This window comes from Amblyomma americanum, chromosome 4, assembly GCF_052857255.1.
Source record: "Amblyomma americanum isolate KBUSLIRL-KWMA chromosome 4, ASM5285725v1, whole genome shotgun sequence".
NCBI lineage: Eukaryota > Metazoa > Arthropoda > Arachnida > Ixodida > Ixodidae > Amblyomma > Amblyomma americanum.
In genome coordinates this window covers 197,360,349-197,386,081 of record NC_135500.1, presented here as the reverse complement: position 1 = coordinate 197,386,081, position 25,733 = coordinate 197,360,349, and the positions used below count along the sequence as shown (strand labels likewise).

The following is a 25,733-nucleotide window of genomic DNA, read 5'->3' as shown; positions in this document are numbered from 1 at the left end:
GAGGCGTCGTCTTGACCGGTTCTGACGAGCCGCGACCCCGAACCCCACCTACAACAAACTTTCCGACGCTACGGCACTTTTATCACGGCGATGAGAGGTTGACAAAATTACAAGAGTGGTCCTGCACAGCACCAAATAATAACAGAGTTACTTCTTCGTATTAAAAAAGAAAAGGGACGTCAAATTAGTCTCGTGTGCTTGAAGAGACCAACAAACAGTCAATGAGTCAACAAGCGTACGATGCAAGGTATTACCACTGCATGCAGAGTTTTTACTGTAAACGCCGGGTGGGCTGGCAGGCGACATAATTTCAAGATAAATATAGAAATGTAGAAAATAAAAAGAGGGAACTGTTTCCCTTCCTTTCTCCTCCCTCTCTCATTCATGCACCACATCATGAGCTTCGCGGAGCAGCGGCCAAGTGGGGCCCAGATCACCCGCGAAATCGTCCATGGGTAGGTCCCACACGGCGAGCCCCGCTGTCTTGCGGACCACTGGCCGCTTGGAGCGCAGACTCACGCGGTCCTCGAAGCCGACCCACTGGTCCCCCAAGTGGACCACGGAACATCGAGAGAAACCGTGCGTCTCGCGACTCCAGGATGCATTGCGCTTCAGCTCTTCGGTCACCTCGTAGTAACTGGCCAGGCCCGAGCGGTTGGTGTGACCGAAGGGCCGGCCGGGTCCAAGTGCCCGCATGCCGACGCGGACACGCCTCATCCAGGGCCTCTTCAGGGTGAAAGTGGCGCTGGCGAACGAGACGCTGAGCACAGTCTTGCCGAGCAGGTGCTCGGTCACCATGGACAGCTCGTCCAGGACCGAGGACAGTCCCATCTGACCGTTGTGTCGTGCCCTGAGCACAGACCTCATCGGGCTCTGGCACGTGGTCACCGGGAACGACGCGGGCTCCACGGTCCGGTGCGTATCCACGACGACGAAGTCCAGCCGGCTGTATATCGAGTGGATGTAGTAGCCTTCGCGTCGCCTGCCTGCCTCCCACGGGATGACGACGCTCAGGCGCAGCCCTTCCCGGTCGAACACGAGGCGCATGGTGTTCACGAATATGCTGTAATTGGAGCGGTGCTCCCAGGTCGGATACTTCCAGTAAAAGACCAGCCCGACGAGGCCCATGCGGCGCGCCCAGGTCGCCGCGTTGTGAACGACGGAAAGGCGCGACCGCTTGTCGTGCACCAGCCTCCGGAAGTCGCGCGAGTCCGAGGGCTCCCCGCCGACGCAGGCCCAGGTTGGCGTGGACAGTGACACCAGGCCCTGGAGCAGCTCGGCGTCTTCGGCGGGCCGCCTGAAGCGCAGACTCTTCTGTACCAGGTGCAGGCCGACCGAGACGAAGACGAGCGCGTCGCAGAGGGCAGCGGACGCGTTGTCCACCTCGAACCGGTGCGGAGACCCGGGCGCCACGGTGTAGTTGACGAAGCAGAATACGGAGCGGCTGTTGTCGTCGCCGGACTGTCGCTGCATGTCGAAGAGGGCGGCGGACTTGCCGTGGTCGTGTTGGCCGCCGACCACGCCTCCGGCTCCCAGCGGTTCGTCGGAGTCGATGGACGTCCAGAAGTGCTCGACCACTGCCGCGACGATGGCGACGCACGCGCAGGATACCGTGAGCACGCCGATGATCAGAAACACCACGAGGAAGAGGTTCTGATTGCATAGAATGTAGCGGAGCGAGGTCTCGTCTTCTACGCCGCGTCTTCGGCTCGAGCTGCGGCCTTCGTGGGACTCGGACATGTCGTTGCTGGAGTCTCCCATGTCTCGGCTGAGAATGCGACGCCTGAGTGGCCTGCCGATAGAAGGGGAATAGTCTTGGAATGCGTCTCTTGCTGTCGTCCTAAACGTCCGACCGGTGGGCGTCGTTCGAATCAGATGCTAGCTGCTCGCAGGCCGTTACTCGTGAGCGCGTGGCATGCGACGGCAGTCATTTTCTTCTGCGAACAGCTCCTCGCTGCTTCTGAAAGCGACCATAAACCATCATGGTAGAACGTCAAAAGATGTAGATGAAGCAGTTTTTTGATAAGCCAAAGCTTATCTATAATCATGGCTTATCTTTTTTTAAGTAACCGTTGTTTTTTACTGCAGCAGCGTAATATTATACCCACACTGCACGCATCCTACGTAGCGTAGTGCTAGTACTAAGGTTCATGCTGCCTGCCGTATACCACTGGTGGCGCTGTAATAGCTATACCTGCGACAACTGCGGCCCAATAAAAACAGTACAGAGTATTCTCTTTCAATGCCCACCGTATGCCGACAAGCGTGCGTACTAAGGACATTGTCTGTCCACTAACAGTGGCCTGCATGTTGGATCCATCAGCCTGCTTTACGCAGCAGAGACGCGCAATCAAATTTTATCTCCCTATTTAGACGACGTTGGTCTACTCGGCAAACTCTAGAATCTCCTTACCTCTCACCATTATGCACTCTTCATGCAGTGAACTTTCTCAGCCCCTTTGTAGGACCATTCAATATCTTGTAGTGCTATCATTCATTGCTCGTTGATGCATCTCAGCACAAATTTAATGCCCATTTATTTTTATTCCTTCATTATTTGTTTTTCTATATTCCTTTACATCTCTACTTTATATTTTTGTGCGCCTCTCTCCTTCCGTCTTTCCATCCCCAATTACCTTCCCCACGCGGAGAAAGCGAATTTTTCATGCCAGCTAAAATTTCTGATTTTCGATAAAATGGTTTCTCTCTCGCTCGCTATACCTGGGCTCGCATCGATCCACTCAGGTGTATTGAGCAGTTAAGGGTGTATTGAGAAAAGAGTGGCTTTTTACGGCATGCGTATGAAGGAAGCCAACGGTCAAACCAAGGAAACCGGTATCCATGACGGCTGGCTTCCTTCATACACTGGGTACACGCCGTTTTGGAGAATTTGTGGCGAAATTGCGGCACTGCAGCTTATAACTATATATAATATATAACTATATATAATATATAACTATATATAATATAGCAATTCGCATTTAAAAGAAAATGGTAGGAAGTTGAACAAGGTAAAAAAACACAAAAGAAATATGATGAAAAGACTGCGACTTATAGATACAGAACAAAGTACAACCTTCATTAAGGTAGGAGGAATGTCCGAAGTTGCAAATGGTTTAAGGAAACCAATCTGAAAGATTTTAAACATCAAGATTACGCATGTATGGCAACAAAAGTACAGTCAGAATGAGCATGTACTACATTCCTACTATTGTGACGGTCAGTCAGACAGGAAAGCAGAGAAATCTTTCCAAAAGAAAACATTTATTGGGCTGATTTGTGCCCACAAAAGACTGAACTCGGTGGCGGCGATAGCAACAAGTGGAACCGACGGTTGTCGAAGAATAGAATAAGCGCAACTCTCGGCCGCGCTCAGTTTAAAGTTTACGAAGCTTCGAGATAAGGCACGTAAAGAACTTACGATAATCTCGAGAACGAACCATTTGCGCATGACTACAAACATTCAAGATAAATCTCGTCGCATCTCGTCACCAGGAAAGCAGTGCGCCACAAGTTAATTTTTGGTATAACAAACATTGCAAAGGTTTTCAACAAAATAATGGATCGCTGATCACTCAACTGGTGAAAAAAAGCATGTATGTTTTAGGAATTTATAATTGACTGCAAAATTCACACCTTTATTTCACTCTTAATCGCACTGCCTAAAGAAAGCATATTAATCTCTACAGTATTACACATGGGAGTGATGTCGAACCGATCTTTACAAGCTGATTCGTGAATTCGACGCCCATAAACGAGAATTTTCTGTGCTTATTTTATGCTGCCAAATGACATTATTGAGTTTCGATTATCAAAAAAAAAAACGAAAGAAATCAATTGGTTGATAGAAATTTTATTGCATGGCGTTTTATTGCATGCCCTGCTTCGTGAATGCGACGGCCATAAACGAGAATTCTCTAATTTGTGCTCATTTTATGCTGCCGTATGTTGCTACATTACGTTATTGAGTTTTGATTATGAAAAAAAACGAAAGAAATCATTTCATTGACAGAAATTTTATTGCATGCCGTTTTACTGCGTGCACAGTTGTAACAGTTGCAGAGGAAATGTAAACAGAATTACGAGTGAGTGAGTGAGTGAGTGAATAAACTTTATTGCTCTAATAAAGGAGCATTTTATTTTCAAGCGCGAAAAATAAAAGGGCAGCAGATAATATTATAAACGGTAGAGTGGAACCGCAGGCTTCGAAGCTGTATGTCAAAGCGGCGGTTGAAGTTGTTAGATGTCACTATTAGTTGTAATATTTGGAATGAAAGAATTGGAAAATAAATTGGAGGAGTATGCGTGCTTTTGTATACGGATCCGAAAAAATTGACGCCATATCGACCTTCTTCCTATAATGAGTTTGTCGCCATTCCGACACAATTACTTTCATTTTTATTAAAAGCAATGCGCGTTTTCATTGTTGCACAAGTCCGTTCTATTGTGTCTACAACACACGCATTAAACGATGAATGTGCATATAAATTGCGTCGACACCGCGAAAATATTTTGCCACTCACGTGACACAGGCTCCAAACTTTCGCCCTTTACAGACGCACCACAAGGAAACCGAGTCCAAAAATATTTTACAAACGAGTCAGAAAGCAATTGTGGCTCTCAGTGACGGGATACCAGGTCCATTTTACTGCAAATGAGAGAAATGGTCCAGAGGTAAACAACGGAGGGAGTCTGGAGATAACACCACCTTTCACCAGTGAAGTAAGTTCGGAAACGTTTCCAAGGTTCTGCTCTCCGTAGTGTGGCGAACTTTAGGGTTAACGTCGCCGGGATTCGACGTCATTGACTCCCGAGCCTCACGCTCCCTGTCCTGTCGCCTTATGGGGTCCTGCACAGAGACGACAGGCATAACTAACAAACAGACTTCCGGGCGAAATGCGCGGTCCCAAATAATGAGTTTATATAACCCCAAGTTTTCCAACAATTGGCTTGTTGGCAATCACCTGGCTTCTGTGCTAATATAGAGCAGTAAAGCAGAATGGAAACAGCCGAACAATATTTATCGAGAATGGCATTCTACTTCAATGTACTGCAAGAAGAAAGTCGCTCATGGTCCCAGTAAAATTAAGGCACACTATTTTTTTTTTCGGGCGCGAGTAAAATACATATATTGGGCAAAAATCAATACATTTGATGCTTTATGGGACAACCGATAAGGAGAAAGGTGAAGGGGGGAGGGGGGAGGGGGCGGCCGAGCAATAAATATGGCCGCTTAAGTCTCCATCATGGCCTCAGAATCACATGCATTACTCAGAACAAGGTGTAAATTTTCCGGCGCTATATTTGCGAATTTAACGCACCCAATATTGTTGAGAACGTCGTAAGATTATCGACATGTATAACACGCAATACATAAAATATTATTCATCGCACATGCCAAAGTTCGTAACAGGTGGCTAGGTGGCTACGAGAAGAGTCTTGCTGCTTCGGTATATAGTTCAGAAGTTGTGAAGATTGTACACACTAAATGTGCGCGCACACTAAGAATCGTATAAACAACAACAAAGCGTTCCACGTGAGTAAAAGCACAGGGCTGTTGTCAGCAGTAATGCATCCTATATAGTCACATCTTCTCAGTCTGCTTGATTAATCATATAAAAGTTGTCACCATAATCAGCTGAGTGAAGTTCACTGTACACAGAACCGGAGAGAAAGCGGCGGCCGCACATCCGTGTATACACTCTCCATTCATTCTAAGTGTTGTGGCAGCCGTTTTGGTAAAGCGCATATTGGAAGCCAGCCGTCACTATGCTGTCAAAATGCTGAACGTACTAATCTGGAAAGAACGATCTGTCAACATCACGTGGTCTTAATAGGGACCACGGACCAATTTTTTCGAGTGGGGAGAAGGGACGGGAGAGAGGGGGCAGGACTTCGAGTTCGTTTAGATATTTATTTTCTATTCCAAATTAACATCTCACTATTCAAAAGTGTATTTGTTAATGCATATAAAGCTTAAATCGAAACTGGCAGCTTTATACAGATGGACACACGAGGAGCGATGACTGCATTAAAAAAGCTTGCGCATACTCTCTTTTATTTCTACGAACCATGATCATGAACAGGGCCAGTCAATGAGCAGATTCTGTTGGGGCATGGTTGGTTTAGGTTGCCGGAATTAAACGCTTTACGACTCGCTGCGAAGCCAATTAGCTCACCTTCACTGTGATTTGCATTACTGACGTCCTAAAACTGAAGCATTTGATAGAAATCTGATCTGAGTGCAAGCAGTTGAAGCATTTGGAAACTGAGGGAGGGGGTGGGGGTGGGGGGGGGGGGGGGGGGCGACCGCTCCTTTTTCACTCCCCCCCCCCCTCTCCGGAGTCCCTGAGTCCTAAACGATAACATCATGGCCGCTACAAACAACTTTCCGCAATGTTTTCATGACCATGGTGCTTGCAAGTAGAAAAATATTCTCTTTAAACAGATTCCAACGCTTGTGGAAACAATAAGTCGTTCTTTCTATCTTCTAGTGAAGCCTTCTTGGCTTTACCATGACGGAGTCGCAGACGGTCAGCACAACCTCCTGTCCACACTTTACCCCCTTCCACTATAAGACAACGGCTCCTCTCTCTCTTCTCAGTGATCTCCAATTAGCCCCTTTGCGCAGCCACAACTATAACTGGTTAAAAACATTTGAGAAGTATTTCCGTCGAGTGACCAGCGTCGCTCTTTTCCTTTCTGGCTGTTGGCTTCCGTCATGCATATCGTAACGAGCCCCTCATTTTCCTTTACCTTGTCTGCTAATAGCTTAACGAGTGTCCCGGTTCTGGCAGTCTTGATGCCGTAGGTAGCATAAGAGGGCTCTCGCACAGTTTCCGCCCTCGCCGATAGATGACGTTCCACGTCACACTTGCGGTAATACAGGACGTGCTACGTTCGCCGCTATGGACGAGGGTGGCGCTGGTGAACACTCTCAAGGTTCGCTTACACCCAATAAACATGAATACCTACGAGAGCAGCAGATTGGACAGCCGTCGCCGTAGCTCAGTTGGTGGAGCATCGAATGCGAAATTCGGAGGTCGTGGGTTCGGATCCCATCGGCGACATGTGGTTGTTTGTTCTTCTGCTTTCTAATAAATTATCTTAAAAAATAATACTGCCCTATTAATCTCCCATTGATGAACACCACAAATTAAAAAAAAAAACTATGCTCCCTGGTTTCGGCGTGTTGGCCTTCGTCATGCAAGAAAGCCTAGAAAATCTTGAGAACTCGATATACAACGTGACAACCGGTGCATGCACGGCAGCTATAGGTCACCTCGTTTTGCGGCAATAGAGCGCGCGATTAACTGCTTTTTACTGAAAAGATCATCGTCTACAGCACTACTGTTTTCGTGCCCACCGGTTCATTGCCAGAACATTCCTGATGTGCCGTAGTCGGGTTGGTAGCCTGTCGCCTTGTCGCGCCTGTCGCCGTTGAGTGAGCCATTCTGAGCAGGGATGATGCGACGACGGGTAAGTAAGTGGTACTCACGTAAAACTTACGTAAAGTGTTGTTGCCCATAATCGGATTTTTGCCAGAAGGACTGATTGAACTAATTAAATTCATGATATTAATGGCAGTAATTGCATTACGGCAGCAACGTTTTGCATTACGGCAGCAAGGCCCACGAACGCTTCGTAGGCCTCGTTAGGCCTGCTGACAGGCACACGCGTGCACGACTATACCTTGACCACGGTTGTGCTGGTGAGGCCGGCGTCCTTGCAGTTTTTCTTTTTCTGCGCGTAGACGAAGATGGCGAAGGTAAAGATGAACATGATGGCGATCATGATGACGAAGTACGCGACCAGCGAGCCGGTCAGCCCCTGGGCGCGGGCGTCGTTGGGGTCCTCTTTGTTGTAGAACTGCATGGCGCCCCTCCGTGACGAAGGCTGCTACGCATGCAGGGCAGCTTCTCCTCGGGTCTCTGACCTGCACAGACACCAGAGGACGGCATCTGGCGCGCTTTGGCGATACGCTGTGACGTATTATGACACGCATTCTGCTTGGCAAGACACGCGCACTCCCGTTCTGCATTCTGCTTATTACGGATGACCACGTGAACTCCACAAGGCACCCTTAATCGTCATCATCGGCCCAACTACGCCCACTGCAGGACAAAGGCCTCTCCTTGTGACCTCCAAATAGGCGCGACCTGTGCCAGCCACGCCCACCCTATCTCCGAAAACTTCGTAACCTCATCCGCCCAGCCGACCCTTTGTCCCCTACCGACGTTTGCCTTCCCGTGGAATCCACTCCGCTACCCCCAGGAGCCCATCGGTTACATTCTCTCCACATTACACGCCCTGCCCATGGCCATTTTCTATTTTATGCGATAACACAGAACCATCACCGCAGCAAAAACCCGGTACCGTCCAGAAAAATCCTGATTGGCAGGCGAGCAGTGACGCCACCAGAGCGGAGAAAACCCATTGGCTGGACGGATATGATGTCACCAGACCGGAGAATGCTAATTGGCCTTGAGGGGACGGACGAGGAGTTCGTTAAAGAAATTATACAAACATATATAGGGGACACGAAGAGGGTAGAACTCCCAGAGTACCAGGGTCCCCCGATGGAGCTTTTAGACGGCCCAATAACAGAAGCGGAGGTAAGGGCGGAAATAATTAAGCTAAAGTCAAAATCGGCCCCGGGCCCAGACGGCATCACCAACAAAACCCTGAGGAACCTAGATGATGGCTCGATAACAGCAATCACTGCATATATGCAGAAGGTGTGGGAAACGGGAAAGTTTCCCGCGCAATGGAAAGAGGCGAACATCATACTCATTCCAAAGCCGGGAAAAGCGCCGAAGCTCGAAAACTTAAGACCCATATCCCTCACATCTTGCGTAGGGAAGCTAATGGAACACGTAATTCAGACAAGGCTAACCAGATACATGGAAGACAACGAGCTCTGGCCAAGCGAGATGATTGGCTTCCGCCCGGGGCTGAGTACGCAAGACGTGATGCTGAGGCTGCAGCACGACATAATCGAATCCCAATCCAAAGATGCAAAAGTAATCCTAGGTCTCGACCTCAAAAAGGCGTTCGATAACGTCAAACACGAGGCTATACTAGAGGAACTACATAGTCTAGAGGTAGGTCCGAGAACATATAACTATGTCAAGGACTTCCTAACTGGGAGAACAGCGAGGATCAAATATCAGGACATAGAATCAGGGAACATAGAACTGGGCAGCAGGGGCACCCCCCAAGGGTCGGTACTATCCCCACTCCTCTTCAACATAGCAATGAGAGGGTTACCTAAATTACTTCAAGGAATAGAGGGTCTAAAGTTCAGTATGTATGCAGACGACATCAATGTCTGGATAAACAAAGGAGACGACGGGCAAATAGAAAGGAAACTCCAGAAGGCAGCAGACACTGTGGTAGAGTATGCAGCACAAAGAGGACTGGCATGTTCACCAGAGAAATCTGAGCTTCTGGCATACAACCCAAAAAGAAACAGGCTCAAGCAGGGTGAGGACTTTAAAATCACTGTGGAAGGAAAACTGGTGCCTAAGGTAGATATGATCAGGATTCTGGGCCTATTCATACAAAGTAACGGCTACAATGATGAAACCCTAAAAAGATTGGACAAGTTTGCGACGCAAGTCACGGGAATTTTCAGAAGGATATCGCTTGGAGGTAGAGGCCTCAAAGAGAAGAGCCTAATGAAACTAGTACAGGCATATATACTAAGTAGGATCAGCTACGCGACCCCCTTCCTCAAGATAGGGGCAACAGAAAAAAGGCAGCTTGATGCCATAATCAAGAAAAGCTATAAGAAGGCGCTGGGCTTGCCAATAAGCACCTCAAACGAAAGGCTACTAAATATGGGGCTTCACAACAACTGGAGTGAGATAGCTGAAGCGGTAAGATCAGCGCAGCTAGATAGGCTCAGCAGAACGAGCACCGGCAGAGCTATACTAGAAGCGGTCGACAGGCAAACCGACAGGGGGATGCAAAAGAAACAAGACATTCCAAAATGTGCTAGGGAAAAGATCAGAGTAGACCCATTGCCCAAAAATATGCACCCAGAATTCAACAAGGAAAGAAGGGAAAAGAGGGCAGAAGCCATGGCCAGAGGACTGGACAGTCTAGATAAGAAAGCAGTGGCATACACAGATGCAGCAAGTGGGAAGCTAGGAGCAGCCGTGGCCTCAGTGGTCAACGGAAAGGGGGAACCTGAGATAGCAGCATCCATTCGAAGCCGCAACCCGGAAACGGCGGAAGAAGTCGCAATAGCGCTCGCATGCGTAGGAACGCAGGCCAAAATTATAGCTAGTGACAGCAAAACTGCAGTCTACAATTATGGCAGAGGGAGGATTGCCTTAGAAGCAGCACAAATTCTAAAAAAGAAGGAAATTGGGAGGGACGTACGCATCGTGTGGGTACCAGCTCACGCATCCATCCCTGGAAACGAGGCGGCAAACACCCTGGCTCGAGACCTCTACTTCCGAGCCAGGGGAGAGCCGCCCGACTGCAAGGACCTGGATGAGAGACTGATCAGCTATGCAGAAATAATAGAGAGCTATAGAAGTCAAAGGAGGATTTTCCCTCCGCCGGACAAAACACAAGGGAATAAAGAAGCTACAACTTGGCGTAGACTACAAGCTGGGAACTTCATAAACCCGGTGTGGGCATCACACGTATTTAGGGAAAAGGAAATAGAGGCAAAATGCAAAAAATGTGAGAATAGGGGGACCCTAGATCACATCATTTGGGAATGTACACACTCCCCAGGGATTAAAGAAGGAATAAATAGCAAGGAAGCCTGGGAAACCCTTCTGCAAAGCGCGGACCCCGCCGTGCAGAAAAAAGTCATTCACCTGGCACTGGAGGCCGCAAGAGACCAACAACTCTATGCCTGCCTTTAGATGCGAGGCTCCCGGCCCCCACCCCTAGGCCTGCGTGCCAGAGATGGGGAGTAGGGGAGCCTCTTCTCTGGTGGAAATAAAGGTTTTTGGAATGGAATGGAATGCTAATTGGCTGGAGGGAAGTGATGTCAACAGACCTTGTTCTCCTGTGTGAAAACGTGCCAACCATGGAAGTTAGTGCACGGGAAGAGCAGCCTGGTTCTCACAAGCCCCGCCAGTCACTTCCGGCAAATGCATCGACAGCTTCGAATGGTATTTCACTGTCAACATATAATGGAATTAGGCGTCCCAGTGATTTTTGGTTTAACCTAGGATATCATTACTTCTCGTTTGTTCTATCTGCTCTCTTCTTTCAGTTAGTTAGTTTATGGGGTTTAACGTCCCAAAGCGACTCAGGCTATGAGGGACGCCGTAGTGAAGGGCTCCGGAAATTTCGACCACCTGGGGTTCTTTAACGTGCACTGACATCGCACAGCACACGGGCCTCTAGAATTTCGCCTCCATCGAAATTCGACCGCCGCGGCCGGGATCGAACCCACCTTCTTTCAGTTAAAATTTACGTCCATAAATTTTTCTCTCCGTAGTTTCTGAGTTGTCCTCAGTTTAATTGCAAGCGTTTTTGTTAGCCTCCGTTTCTGCGCCATAGGTGAATAATGGCGAGGCGCAGCCGTTATAGGAATTAGTTTACACATGTGACTTTCCCATTTGTATCGATGCAAAGAAAGTGTCCTAATCTCCCTGTTTATTATTAAGCGAATAATTTGGTATGTCTATTCAATTAGAAACATGCGTAACGAGTCGCTTGATGCCTTAACCCAGCCAATAATTCAACATATTTTTCCAGACAGTAAATTTATACTCACTGCAGTCCGGAAAAGAATGCTTCGGGATTTGCGAAATGTGACGCGTTTTCTGTCTCCTCTTCTTCTAGGATGACATCCGTTTTCTTCTTCTTCATACGCTTTCTCCGGTAACCGCTGCACTTACCCGCGCAATGTGTGATCAGCCAGTGCATAGGCGAGGCAAGCAGCGAAGAGAATTGAACATGCTAATGCTAAGGAAAGACCGCTATGTCTTTTAGAGGACCTCATCGATCTAGACATTTCGCAACTTCGGTCACACATTAGAAGACAGAGACGTTGCAAAGGAAGCGCGATTCATAAACGTGGGGTCGTGAATGACTGCAGCTACAAGCTTCAAGCTGCATGTGCCTACTACACCACATTATTATTATTATTATTATTATTATTATTATTATTATTATTATTATTATTATTATTATTATTATTATTATTATTATTATTATTATTACTACTACTACTACTACTACTACTACTACTACTACTACTACTACTGTTATCATAATATAAGGCGGTTGAGAAGTGGAAGAGGCATGCATATGCCCCTAAACACCGCCTGGCAAGAGGGTGGAAGTTTAACACAGACGCCGGCGCCGCCGGACAGATTTTCGCCTTCATGAACCTCCTATAGCTAGGTAGGCAGGTAACAACTTTATTTTGAAAGATTTCAGGGAGGGGCTGGAGATCAGGCGGCCTCATGCCCTTGCACCGCGGCGGCCTCCGCAGCCCAGACGACCGTACTCTGTTCAGCGCCTGCTTCCGAGCTGTGCAAGTGCCTCCACTGTTCGGTTGCTGTGATATTGTTGTGGGTGTGAAGAGTAGGTGTTGACGTTCCCAAAGGGAGCGTGGTAGTGTGTGAGCAGAATTTGCATGTTGGTGTGTACCTATCTGGGTGAACTCTGGAGAGTAGAACCGTGTGCGGTTAGGTATTTGTCTGTAGCCGTCGCCACGCGTTCGCTTGAGGGTCCGCGAGAGTCCGTATGCTGATGTAATTTGTTGGTAAGTTTGGTGGCTATTCGTGGATCCAGATGTCATCGCTCGCACGGCCCTCCTAATGCTATCGCATTATAAAGGAAAGGAAGAAGCCGTATAGTCACTTGAGGTGGCACTGCAGTCACGCGCTCGCTGCTGCCGATTCAAATGCACAATTTCTCTACCATCAGGTATAAATATGGAATGACAGCACACGCATCTTTTTTGCCGGCAACTGCTTTTTTTTTTTGGTGGGGGGAGAATTCGCCCTTTGGAACAACTATAGAAAAAAAAAATGTGCCGGTACACGATACGCGATTTATTCCTGCCACGCTCGAATTCGAAATCAACATGTTCATCCTCATCTTCGCACGGCGCGCGCGAAGACACGCGCTTTCTACATCGAGGCATCAACCCGTAGACGTAGTACGTGATCGGCGGTGGCGAGATCGTCCAAGGGGCGACTGAAACGAGAGAATGGAGGACGATAAGCACTCAGCGCAGCAGCACATTCCCGAAGATGGCTCTGAACCGCCTAACCACCACCATCACCACCACCACCACCGCCATCATCATCACCACCACCACCACCACCGCGACAGCTCCGCCAGCAAACGAGAGAACGCCAACTCTGCAAGCTCCCGCGGTTCGGGCAGTGCCGACAGCAAAGAAAGCTTGCACGGCGTGCCCAGTGCCCACAGTCCAGGCACCAAAGGCCTTGCCCAGAGCCAACCCCAGGACTGTGGAGCAGCCGTCGAGGACCTCGGTCGCTACGGCGGCAGGATTCCGCAGCGGCAGCGACACCACGAAGTCCGCTGCCTGAACGTGCTCGTCTACTACGGCATCGTGGTCAGCACGTTCCTGCTCTACTCGGTCGGCTTCATCGCCTACAAGCTGGACGAAAACCCGGACGAGGTGAGGGAGTTCTACCGCACCATCACCACCGAGCAGGTCCCCACCATCTTCACGCGCACGAGAACCCGGCCGCTGGAGCGGGGCGACCACGACGTCACCAGCGACAAGTGCAGGAGCGGCAACGCAGACGGCTGCACCTCCGCAGCGGACCGGCTTTCTCTGGCCGCCGGCACGGTCAGTGCAAGATTCTCGCTTGTTACTTTAGATGATTCCGCAGCGGTGGCCGAGTAGCCTGAGCATCGCTATCGTGTGTGAGAGATGCGGGACTTTCCAATTGCCTGGTACTCGGCTACACATGGAATAAATGAATCTTTGTTGAACTCTCCATCTCGAGCAGACGAGTTAGCCATGACGTTCTTTGACCAAGCTGCCCTTGCGCCATTCAAATCAAATCATCGCATACCCACGTTGCTGCCGCTAAGTGGCACGAAGAGTTCTCCCGTGCTTTCTTGCCGCAGTGGCTGTCGCGTTCGGTTGCTGGGCACAAGAATCCCTCAGCAGCCGAACGCTGCGGTCGGAATTTTGAGTGCATGTTTATCAACCCCACGCGGTTTAATTGAATCTGGAGCCTTGTGCTACGGCACCTCTTTCTGCTTCCTTCACTCTTTCATCCCTTACCTCCTGGTGTGCTCAACGAGAGTGCGACATTTCTTGCAAATTTCCTTCCTTCATAAAACAATCGCGGTTGCATTGCCTAAACATACGATAAAATAATTCACGAACGATCAATGCGATTCATGCGGCAGAGAATGCGTTAGCATAAGTGTTCCCCGCGGACGGAGCAGCCGCTAGCGGTATACCGCTGACGTGTTCAGACCATGTAAGCAGGTGCCGTGATCCAGTCCATCAACCATCGTGTACACGCCGTACCCCTGCTCCACTCTCCCAGCCCAATCAATCAATAAATCAATCAGTGTGACGGACCTTAGTCCATTTCCACTCTCCCCACCCCTCGACTCTGAGTGGCGACCGCGGTGTCCCTCTCGCCTCTCAACATATCCTATAACTCGTCTCCTGAAAGTGGAAAGGGGATTTATCTCTCTCTACTTTGCCTACTGCCAACCGAGGCTTCACACGCCAACGCCGGACGCTTTTCGCGATAATGGGCGTTCTAATGCTAACGCATTGAAAAAAAAAAAAGCTGCGTGACGCCACCGTGCACTTTTTTTTCTTCACTGGTAGCGCTGGTAACAAATCATCGACGCGACGGATTTTGCATAACTTGACAAAGACGGTTTGAATTATGTGTGTCGATAAGTCCTTTGCCGAGCCAATGACTGGCAAGACCGCGCAAAAGACGAGAACAAAACGTAAAGAAACGGGTACAACACCACAAGCATGTCCTCTTGTCCTCATCTTTTTCGCGCAGTTTTACTATTTCTTGAGATGAGCCATTGTTCCACCTTTACTGGTAGTTCATCGCATCCTGAGGCAAGCCTCCTTTACAAGTAAATCTGAAGTAAATTCACGCCATCGCCAAAAGGAAACAACCAGAAGGGTGAAATGAGAGAACACGAGATGGACGAATGAAAGCATTGCCAACGAAGACAGCCCGGCGGATAAGTAAAGCTTAGGGAAAGAACAAATTCGGACGCATTAGTGGCTCATTTCTAAACGATAAGCAGCGCGGAATAAAGATAGAACAAAATAAAGCGACAACTGAACGCGCAGAAGTTTTCCAACACAAGAGAAGGTGTAGCTTAGAGAGAACCTCTGACACACAAAATGTTCAGCAGTTTCGCTTTTCCACTACCTGGTCTTTCATCGTTTCATCCTTGCTTCGCGTTGTTGTTAGTTTAATGAAGAACGTGGTCAAAGAGACGCGGGCCTAGTCAGAATCATCTTAATGGTTTGTCGCCTGTACCATTCAGAAATAGGCAGCACGACAGGTGTCAAAGGTACGAAAACGCAGACAAAAAAAGCGCTTCAGTGCCTTTTTTTTGTAATGCTTTTGCCTTGTGTAAAGAAGCTTTCTGTAAATAGTGATGCCTACTCTGCCCATCATCAGGTGACCGAGGACGAGCAGTGGCGGCGCTACATCATCGTGCCGTCGCTGCCCATGTTCACCGGGTTCTCACAGCGGGCTTCCAGCCCTCCAGAAGCGGCTTCCGGCAACTACAGCCTGCAAGCTCAAGATGCATCCCAGGCGGACACAGGCGACCCATTTGTGCACCTACTCCAAGCTGTGGCCAGTCATGAGAAGGCCAGGCGGCGCTCGTCCCGACAACACGCCCCAGCAGCCAGGGCTGCAGCCGGTGCCAACACGACGGTGGCGGTGCCGTTCCTGACCTTCCCAGGGCTGTCGCACTGGTGATGACACGACGGCTTTTTCGACGCGCCCGCACTTTCAGATGCACCAGGCGCAGTGTGAGATGTGTTCACACACGAACAACGATTGCGCAGAAAGCCTGCAGTGACAGTTGGGCTATACGCTATATAACTATGTGTACACTAAAAACTTTCGATCACCGTGTATATCTCTGTATACTACACGTCTGTTAAGTAACGTGTACCAACGTGCAAGAAAATGTGATTTGAAATGCTTTCCCACCGCCAGGAAGTTATTGGTCACTCTTGGAGGCGGCGATCTCAATTGAACCATGTGGAGGTGGAGTACAGCCATCTCAAGTTGTTTGCAGCGCTATGAAGCCAATCAGAACGGCGTGCGCTGCACTGTTTCTCCGTACTCACCTCCGCGACTGGTTGCTCTATCACTATAGGAAAGGAAGAGCACCAGTGCCTAGCTGCTGCGCGCAAACGAATGGCGGCGCACCAATTCGCCGCCGGCCTTCGCAGAGCTGTGTTTGGGCTTACTTTCTGCGCTAATTTAACCAGTGAGTGAAACCCTCGCTGTGCTTTAAACACACCATCCTGAACTACCTTTTCAATTACTGCGATAATTCTTAATCACAACAATATTCAATTATCTCGGAGACTAATATCTTCCTAGACTTTGACTGGACGAGAACGCTCTGCCTTTCACAGTGCTACAAGCATGTAATATGATTTATAGACAAGCGTCATGTTTGTAAACAAAGGTGGCGCTGCGATCGGCAGCGACATGGGGTGTAGGCAAAAACTCGGCATGCGTACACTGCGCCAAGCGACGGTGCCTTCGAAACTAACTCGCGTATGCGAATATTTCAAAGCGTGCCTATAGCTTTTGGATAGAAGCATGTTTGTTGATGCTCGGAGACTAGTTCTGCAGATTTTAATGCAACAGCGTTAAGGGCCCCATGTCACAGAAAAGCCGGTGTCGTCGTCGGCGGCGGCGTTGGCCGTGAGCTAAAATCCTAGAAGCTCGCACGTAGCGCCATAAGGCGGCGCCCACTAAAACCACTCCCTCCTCCTCCTCGCAATGTACCCCACTGCCCCAACAGTATAGTGAACTAGAATATTCTAGTTCACTATACCCAACAGATAGCGCGCGACGGCAGCGACTCCTAGTGTTCCTGTATATGCTCCCGCAGGGAGCAGAGTTGCGCGGAAGTCCGCCATAATGTTCCACGCTGTGCGGGAAAGCCACTCCTCGTGCGTACAGGCGCTGCGTTCATGGCCTCGCTGCGTAGAGCGCTTGGGCTTGTTTTTTACATACAAATTGCACTCGATCGCAAGTTTCTAAACGTAACGCCGAAAACTAATATGTGATTTGCCGAGGGTGACCCTCCGCGGTGGCTCAGTGGTTAGGGCGCTCGACTACTGATCCGGAGTTCCCGGGTTCGAACTCGACCGCGGCGGCTGCGTTTTTATGGAGGAAAAACGCGAAGGCGCCCGTGTGCTGTGCGATGTCAGTGCATGTTAAAGATCCCCAGGTGGTCGAAATTATTCCGAAGCCCTCCACTACGGCACCTCCTTCTTCATTTCTTCTTTCACTCCCTCCGTTATCCCTTCCCTAACGGCGCGGTTCAGGTGTCCAACGACATATGAGGCAGATACTGCGCCATTTCCTTTCCCCAAAAAACCAATTATTATTATTTGCCGAGGGTGTACATACAGCATGAAAAAAAATCGCCAAAGGTTAACAACAAATCATAGGCATGACAAACTGAGGATAAAATACTAGTAACGGCCTGCGAGTTTTTTTTGTTTTTTTCTGGAACAAATAATTTAAGATGAACAAGCAGTCCCGTTCCGGATGCGTCTGTCCTGTCCATTCTTCCTGCGTGCACGTCTTAAGAAAAATTATATATATATATATATATATATATATATATATATATATATATCCACGAAAAGCAGCAGATTGGAATGCCGTCGCCGTAGCTCAGTTGGTAGAGCACCGGACGCGATATTCGGAGGTCGTGGGTTCGGATTCCACTGCTGGCATGGTTGTTTTTTCTGCTGTTTTATAAGTAATTTTCTTTAGGCGACACAGATTTTTGCGAATATTCTACCATAGATTGGCAATACAAATTAAAAAAAAATAGAAGCATTCCCCTATGCACCTCCGTTTCGGTGACTGTTGGTTTCCTTCATATGTTTGTCAAACGAGCCCCTCATTTCATTTGCCTTGTCTGCTAATACCTTAACGAGGGTCTCGGTTCTGGCAGTCTTGACGCCATAGGTAGCATAAGAGGGTTCTCGCACAGTTTGCGCCCTTGCCGTTAGATGACGTTCCACGTCACACTCGCGGCATTAAAGGACGTGCTACGTCCACCGCTATGGACGAGGGAGGCGCTGGTGAACACTCTCAAGATTCGCTTGCACGCAAAAACAAATACCCACAAAAATCCGCAGATTGGACAGCTGTCGCCGTAGCTCAGTTGGTACAGCACCGGACGCGATATTCGGAGGTCGTGGGTTCGGATTCCACTGCCAGCATGGTTGTTTTTTCTGCTGCTTTATAAGTAATTTTCTTTAGGCGACAGATTAACCGAAGCAATATTCTACCATAGATTGGCAATACAAATAAAAAAATAGAAACATTCCCCTATGCACTCTCTCTCTCTCTCTCTCTCTATATATATATATATATATATATATATATATATATATATATATATATATATATATATATATATATATCGAGAGAGAGAGAGAGAGTGCATAGGGGAATGTTTCTATTTTTTTATTTTTTAATATATATATATGGAGAGAGAGAATAAGCAGTAAATATAATACATTAATTTAAATTTAAGAAAAATGAAAATATCTACAAAATACTTAAAATTTGGAGGACGCTTAAGCTTCGACTTTAAGAGCGGGACGCAACAGCTTGTTGCAGCGTTGTCAAGGGGTCCACGGAACGCCATCGTCCGTTCGGCGCGACGCCTTGCCCGTTGGACAAGTTATATGGATAGTAAATGACGCTTGTCGCACATATCTTGGTGGACACCCGAACCGCGCCGTAAGGCAAGGAAAATGAAATGAAAATTGTTTTAAGGAAAGGGAATGACGCCTGCCTCAGATATATCGGTGAACACCCAAACCGCGCCTTAAGGGAAGGAATATTTCCGAAACTACGCGTTCCGGGAAACTACGTTTGCAGCTGCTTCGAAAGGAGTAATTCGAAGCCCTCGTGGGAAGTGCGAACCGCATAATGTATAACGGCGCCTGCAAACAATGCGAAGCACGTTCCTTCTCCCCGCGTGTGTTTGCCGGTAAATATTATGGTTGCGTTTTCGTGTCGTTTTCTTGAGCAAAAGACGCCAAGCTAAAAAAAATTGCTGATGGCCTGGCTCTGTTATAGGCCAGGATATACGTAGCGAAAGCGCGGAGACTTCTGCATCGGAAGAGTGCACTCACTGGCTGCGCCTTTATTCATGGTTAAACCTTGAGCCGTCGTGGCGGTGTGGCAGCGTCTCCGCCTCAAACGCCAAATGCCCTGGTTCGATCCCGAGCCCCGGCATACGTCTTTTATAGCGAAAGCTCTACTGGCCGCAAACTCGCGATTTCGCCGTGGCGGTACTCCATGGAGGCACGTGACGTCACAGCGCGCGCCTCGGCGCGGAAGGTTACTGTGCTTCGCGCGCTCGCCGCGCCATCTGGCATGACGTCACACCGCGCCGCTCGCCGCCGTTTGGTAGGACGTGACACCGCGTTCCTCGCCGTTGCGCTCACCTCCGCTCGCTTCGACTGCTGCGTGGCATGCGTTAGGTCACAGTATTGAAAAGGAGAGCAGGCGTGCGCAGCAACCACAGTTGAGGCGACAGTATGGACGGCGACAATTCTGATAAGCTGGAGGAGGCCTGGAATCGACAGCGGAACGAGATGAAGAGCAAACGAATCGCCCCGGAAACAGACGAACAGCGCGCCGAACGACTGGCTAAACGCCGCCGTGAATGTGCCGCCGCGAGGCAGGCACGTTTAACGTCCGGTGTCTCGACCGCTAGCAGCAGCGACAGCAGCCGGAGGAGAGACCCGAGTCCTGCTTCACTGAAGACGGCCCGTGATGAACGATGGAATGCGGCCAAGAGACTTCAGCGGCGGGCTCAAGAAACCGAAGAACAACGTGCCGTTAGCCTAGAGAATAAGCGTAAGAGTGACGCGACCCCTTCAATCCTTGGATAGCCTCGGTGCTGAAATCAAACATGGACCTACAGGTCATATTGGACGTTTATGCCTGTGCTTCATACGTTGTGGAATATGTGAACAAGGCCAACCTGGGAGTTTCACACTTGCTTTCGCTGCATATATTCTGGCATAGCCGAGCTAAGCCACTGCCATTTTTTTCTATTCAGTGAGTGTGCGGGCGGTTTCTGTGGCTCCCATAGATGCCGCCACCGAAAACGTTGGTTGGCGGTTAAGCGCAGGCTTAACCGCCAACACGCAAAACTTCGCCGTCATGCGACTCCCCCTCTGGTGTTGAAAAGTCTTAGAGCGCACAAATAAAAATTGCTGATGGCCTATAGCTCCGTTAGGCCAGGATATAGGTAGCGAAAGAGCGGAGTCTTCTGCATCGGAAGAGGGCATTCACTAGATGCGCCTTTATTCATGGCATAAGTTCGAGCCGTCGTGGTAGCGTCTCCGCCTCAAACGCCAAAGGCCCTGGTTCGATTCCGAGCCTCGGCACAGGCTTTTTTTTTTTATTCAGTGAGTGTAAGGGGGGGGGGGGTTTCAGTGGCTCCCATAGATGCCGCCACCGAATACGTTGGTTAGCGGTTAAGCGCAGGCTCTGTTAAGGCTTGTTTACACTCCGGCGTAACGCGCGCGCGCGCGCTGCACGGCGACGTCACGTCGGCCAAATCGAGACCCTCTATACTCCAACTGCGTTTGACCGCCGACGCGTTCGGCGGCTTCGGCGCACTCTGACCGCACTGGCGAAGACTAGGAGCACGTCTCTGTTTCGCGCCGAGTGCGCCAGCTGCCGCCGGGCCGGCCAGACTGGTTCGGCTCCGCTGCGAGGCGCGCATTGTGACGTCATGTGGCTCCTCTGAGCACCGCCACAGCGAAATCGCAAGTTCGCGGCCAGTAAAGCTTTCGCTTTAAAACTGAATGCAAAAAACTAGCTAATCCAGGATATACAAAGCGAAAGATGCCGACGTTCAATGTGTTCATTGGCGTTGACAATGTTCTAGACAGTGAAGGCTTTGAGGAAAGGAAGGGTGCATAAATGGCTCCCTGGATATGCGGACGCCTCATTCGTGCTTTCATACATGTAGCGGTGTTGAGAGAGAGGTGGCCTGAATGCATTAGCACTGACAGCGTTGTGGCTGACATGCGGCACTGCAGCAATAGCTAGGCCGCAGCGTTCATTTGGTGATCAATCTCTAGCGATCAACCATTAACTGCATGCCACCTCCCAGGGTGGCAGGGGGGGGGGGGGGGGGGGGCGCTGCCTATTCAGTGTGCGGAACGCAATCAAAGCAGGCTTTTACAGTTGGACACCAATGCCACGTACATGAAAGCGAGATTGAGGTTTCCATTGTCCCACGGAGCCGGTTGTGCGCCTTTCCTTTCGTGAAAATGATCGGCCTTTGCCAAGTTGTCAACGCCAATGAACTCTATGAACGCCGTCGGCTCACTTGTTTTGTTTTTGAGGAAAGGGGCACAGTAACCGTCTCACATATCTCGGTGGACACCCGAATCGCGCCGTAAGGAAAGGGATAAAGGAGGGAGGGAAAGTAGAAAGAAAACTGGAAATTGAGTTGGATTTTGAGGAAAGGCTCGGCGCTGCTCAGCGGCGGAACACCTGCGGCTTTGTGCTACTAGTGGCGCATGCGCAGTAGTGACTAGGAAGCGAGAGCGAGAAATATCCGCGGCGAGGCACGCGTTGTGATGTCATGTGCCTCCTCAGAGTACGGCCACGGCGAAATCGCAAGTTCGCGGCCAGTAAAGCTGTCGCTTCAACAGCATATCTCCTTTGAAATCAAGCATACAGCATATAGCTGAAGTACATTTCACCTGTCTCTGTTGATGATGAAGAAACTTTATTTCCGCCAGAAGAATACCAGTGACCCTCCGGGTCCGCACGCAGGCATCCGGGGAAGCGCAGCGTCGCAGCTGGGAGACTAGCAACGATATAGTCGCGCATCTTCTGCTGCCAGGCGGGTAGCGTAGCGTTGTATGCTAAGGTCGGCGCTTCGGAGTGTGGTCTCTCATTCCTCTGCATTGTTAATTCTGCCATGCCCTGGGGCATCTCCATATTATGTGTTCGAGTGCAGCTTTATGTCCACAGAACAGTGGTTTCACTCTTTGTAGAGCCACGAGTGTGAATTTTCAAGTGACCTCGCAGTGGGTAACTGGGTGCCGTTTTACAGCTCCGTTGTCCAACCACCTTCACTGCATGGACTGGAGCCACATTTTTTTCTCATTAACAGTTTGTAGCAGCATCTGTAGTACAGCGTCGCGAATGGCTGCAGGCAAGGCCTGCACTTTGGGTTTAAAGTTACTTTAGCAAATATTCTGTACACGACCCTTAATAGTTAAGGCGCTGAATGCAATAGCTTGGAGTGCCCCTGCAGCTAGTAGCCGGATTCACTTGCAGTATGCCGTATCGTTCACCTGTGGCCGTGTTTTGAACTGGTGAACGTGTAATTATTGCTGGAGAGTTCGTGAGGCGTGTATGTTAAGTGCGAAAGCTTTCCTGAGGCCTTCGTGTACGAAGTGAAATTAGCGTCTCCTTTTCTCACAATCGACGGTAGGTCTCCGTTGGTCAGTAGGTACCTGTATCACGCCCTGAGGCACGCCCACCGCCAAAAGTATACAGCCTAAGGAATTTGCTTTTGAGGCCTGCAGCGTGCCTCGTCATGCACCCTTAGCGACCGCAATCTGTAGAATGAGGAATGGCTTCGCGTCCTCAATCCTCCCAAGCTTTGTACAGCTCGGTGACCTATGGGAGCCCCGTTAAACCATTTAGAAGCGAACCCCTTGGGTTGTATACTTTTTTTTTGGCAGGGGCTGTTCGAGGCGGTGGTGTTTCAAGTGGCGTCACATGGGTAACTGGGTGTCATTTTACAGCTTCACTGTCCAACCACCATCATAGCGTGAATTGGAGCCACAATTTTTGTGGGGAAAGGAAATGGCGCAGTATCTGTCTCACATATCGGCGGACACGTGAACCGCGCCGTAAAGGAAGGGATAAAGGAGGAAGTGAAAGAAAGAGGTGCAGTAGTGGAGGGCTATCTACGCTGCGCAACGTTTACAGCGAAGAAACGTTGTTTTAATAAAAAAAATGCCGGTGGTATAGCTCTGATTAACCCAGGTCGAAAGCGAAAAGCTGCATCTCCCTGGCTACGTTTGTGGTCGAGCGATTGGCGGTCTCCACGAAAGGCGTCGCATCGAACACACCTAGCGTTAGGCTGAACCACGGTGTAAAAATAACATACTCTTGCACCGAGGGCTGAACGCATGAAACTGCACCGGCGTTTTATGCAGAACCCACTTTGATGCTCTGCGCATGCGATGCCAGCAGACGGAATTCCTGCTTGACCGAAGGACAAATGTCAAAGTCAAGATAGTTGGTGTAACAGCCGCTGGTGTCGCTGCTGTAGCCGACGTCTTTGACCTTCGGTCAAGCGGGAATTCCGTCTGCTGGCATCGCATGCACAGAGCATGAAAAATATTTAATGAATAAAGCTAGTAGGAATGCAGCTGTCATGAAAAATAGGGCACTGTGGAATTACAATAGGTATGAAGTGGTAAGAGGGATCTGGAAAGGGGTGATGGTTCCTAGCCTGACTTTCGGTAATGCGGTCCTGTGCATGAGACCAGATGTCCAAGCAAGGTTAGAAATTAAACAACGTGGCGTTGGGAGGCTGGCTTTAGGAGCACATGGCAATACACCAAATCAGGTAGTACAGGGTGATATGGGATGGGCGTCGTTCGAGAGCAGAGAGGCTAGCAGTAAGATAGCATTTCAGGAACGATTGAGAAAAATGGGGGAAAGGCAGTGGGCGAGGGAAGATTTCAGATACCTGTACATAAGGAATGTTGACACGAAATGGAGAAAGCGAACTAGAAAATTGACAAGCAAATATCTGGACAGCAGTAGGGGGCAAATCAGCAATTATCGGTTAAGAAAAAGGTTAAAGAAACAGAGAGAGCTCTGTGGAAAACAGGGATGCTGACGAAATAGCGTTACCACGTGATTGGAAGCCCTCTGTCAACACCACTGCGTACGGCTTACAATTTGTTGCCTGCCCTGTCCTATGCTCCTTTTATCACACTGATGGAATTCCCAAAACCTTTCTGGTTCCTTTTTTCGACCTTTCAAGTTTTTCTTTAGGAAGTGCTTGACCTTGAGCTTCGGCATACCCTCTGAACGATCTCATTGCCATGTTTACCCCCCACCCCTGCGATGAATGTAGCAGAGATACTGAACAATGGGTGCTTGATGCTGTGCTTTTGAACTTCTCTCAGATATGGGGCATATTTGCATGGGCACTAGCTCAGTTTATTAGGAAAATTAAAAATGTCAAGGAAAAGGGGGATGGGCGCTTATTCAAGCAAGGCGGATGCTCGCAATCTTGCGGTATACTACTTTCATCAGACCAGTATTTGAGTACTGTAACACAGAGAAGTTCCCTCACTCAGTGACCAATGCAATTAAACTAGAAAAAGTCATCATAAAGTGTTGTGGTTTATCCATAACAAATATAAGCGCACCAATTCACCCACTAACTTTGCAGCTATTTTGGGTTTAGCGACACTGTCATCCAGAGTGCAACAAGCACGACTTTATTTCAGATGGTTCCCAGCTACTATAAGATAAGACCAATCAAAATATCTTTTTCGTAGTCACGAGCATCAAGGCATAAACATGCATGTACTGTAACAGCATACTCATACTACAATGATGTGTTCATGTATTCTTACTTCCCCTCTAGATCAGAGAATGGAATCACCTCTATTCTTTGATCATTACTGCAGACTCATCTCAGTTCATGCCGACCAATCAATACATAGTCATGTCTATATATATATTCAAACATCTCACAACACCTCGATGAATTCTTAATTTGTCGTGAAGGGTGTTTATTCTTTTTGTTTGATGTTCATTTGTTGAACTTTTCACTGGAATGCTACACCTGGCTCCAAGATACCACATACTGTTTTTGTAGCGATAGCTACACTATGCCACCTTTTCGACCCTTCAGCGTGGCACCACTTGAGCTCCATAGCACCACTTGAGCTCCATGGTGGCGTCGTAGGTCACGTGGGTTGATCATGTGGTGCCGCCGTTGGTTATGTGGTGCAGAGCAGCTGCTGGTGGTGCGGCATGCAACAGCTGTGCGCATGCACCATGTCAAGTGGGATGAAGATGAAGAAAGAACGCCCAGCGAAACGGAGCAGCGAAAGACTGACTTTGCAATTCAACTGAGCGAGTTCCACTCAGCCAGAAGTAGCTATCACGTCACTCCAGATTTAACCAGAGCTAAGCCATAGCTATTTTTTTTATTGGTGTTCTAGCTTACCTTGTTCTTTTTTGTCCATGTTTGACTTTCTGCCACAATCAGTGAGTGCACTATTTGAAATCATTTTTTCTTTTGTTTTCCCACCTACTATAGTCAGAGATAAAGACAGGCGGTATTGAAAATAAATGAGGAAGCTCAAATCAGATGTCAAACAAAGTTCAACACTTGCTACAAGTGATCCACAGGAGCAAACTGTACTTCATGCATTTATCGCCTGCCACAAATATGCATGTCACAGTGATCGA

At 48.9% G+C, this 25,733-nt stretch overlaps 3 protein-coding genes across 3 annotated transcripts; 1 reads left to right on the top strand and 2 right to left on the bottom strand.

Annotated features, from left to right (window-relative positions):
• Nucleotides 1–290: 290 nt before the first annotated feature.
• LOC144127498 (chitinase-3-like protein 1) lies at nucleotides 291–1,876 on the bottom strand. Its single transcript, XM_077660490.1, has one exon. The coding sequence runs from the start codon at nucleotides 1,759–1,761 to the stop codon at nucleotides 379–381; it is 1,383 nt and encodes a 460-aa protein (XP_077516616.1). The 5' UTR covers nucleotides 1,762–1,876; the 3' UTR covers nucleotides 291–378.
• Nucleotides 1,877–4,633: 2,757 nt separating this feature from the next.
• On the bottom strand, nucleotides 4,634–11,817 carry LOC144127497 (uncharacterized). The gene is made up of 3 exons (XM_077660489.1): nucleotides 11,750–11,817; nucleotides 7,693–7,936; nucleotides 4,634–4,849 (listed from the first exon to the last, which is right to left on the bottom strand). The coding sequence occupies exons 2-3, from the start codon at nucleotides 7,873–7,875 to the stop codon at nucleotides 4,712–4,714; spliced, it is 321 nt and encodes a 106-aa protein (XP_077516615.1). The 5' UTR covers nucleotides 7,876–7,936; nucleotides 11,750–11,817; the 3' UTR covers nucleotides 4,634–4,711.
• A 1,378-nt stretch (nucleotides 11,818–13,195) lies between these two features.
• On the top strand, nucleotides 13,196–16,093 carry LOC144129957 (uncharacterized). Its single transcript, XM_077664011.1, has 2 exons — nucleotides 13,196–13,807; nucleotides 15,642–16,093. The coding sequence occupies exons 1-2, from the start codon at nucleotides 13,196–13,198 to the stop codon at nucleotides 15,945–15,947; spliced, it is 918 nt and encodes a 305-aa protein (XP_077520137.1). The 3' UTR covers nucleotides 15,948–16,093.
• The last annotated feature ends 9,640 nt before the right edge of the window (nucleotides 16,094–25,733 follow it).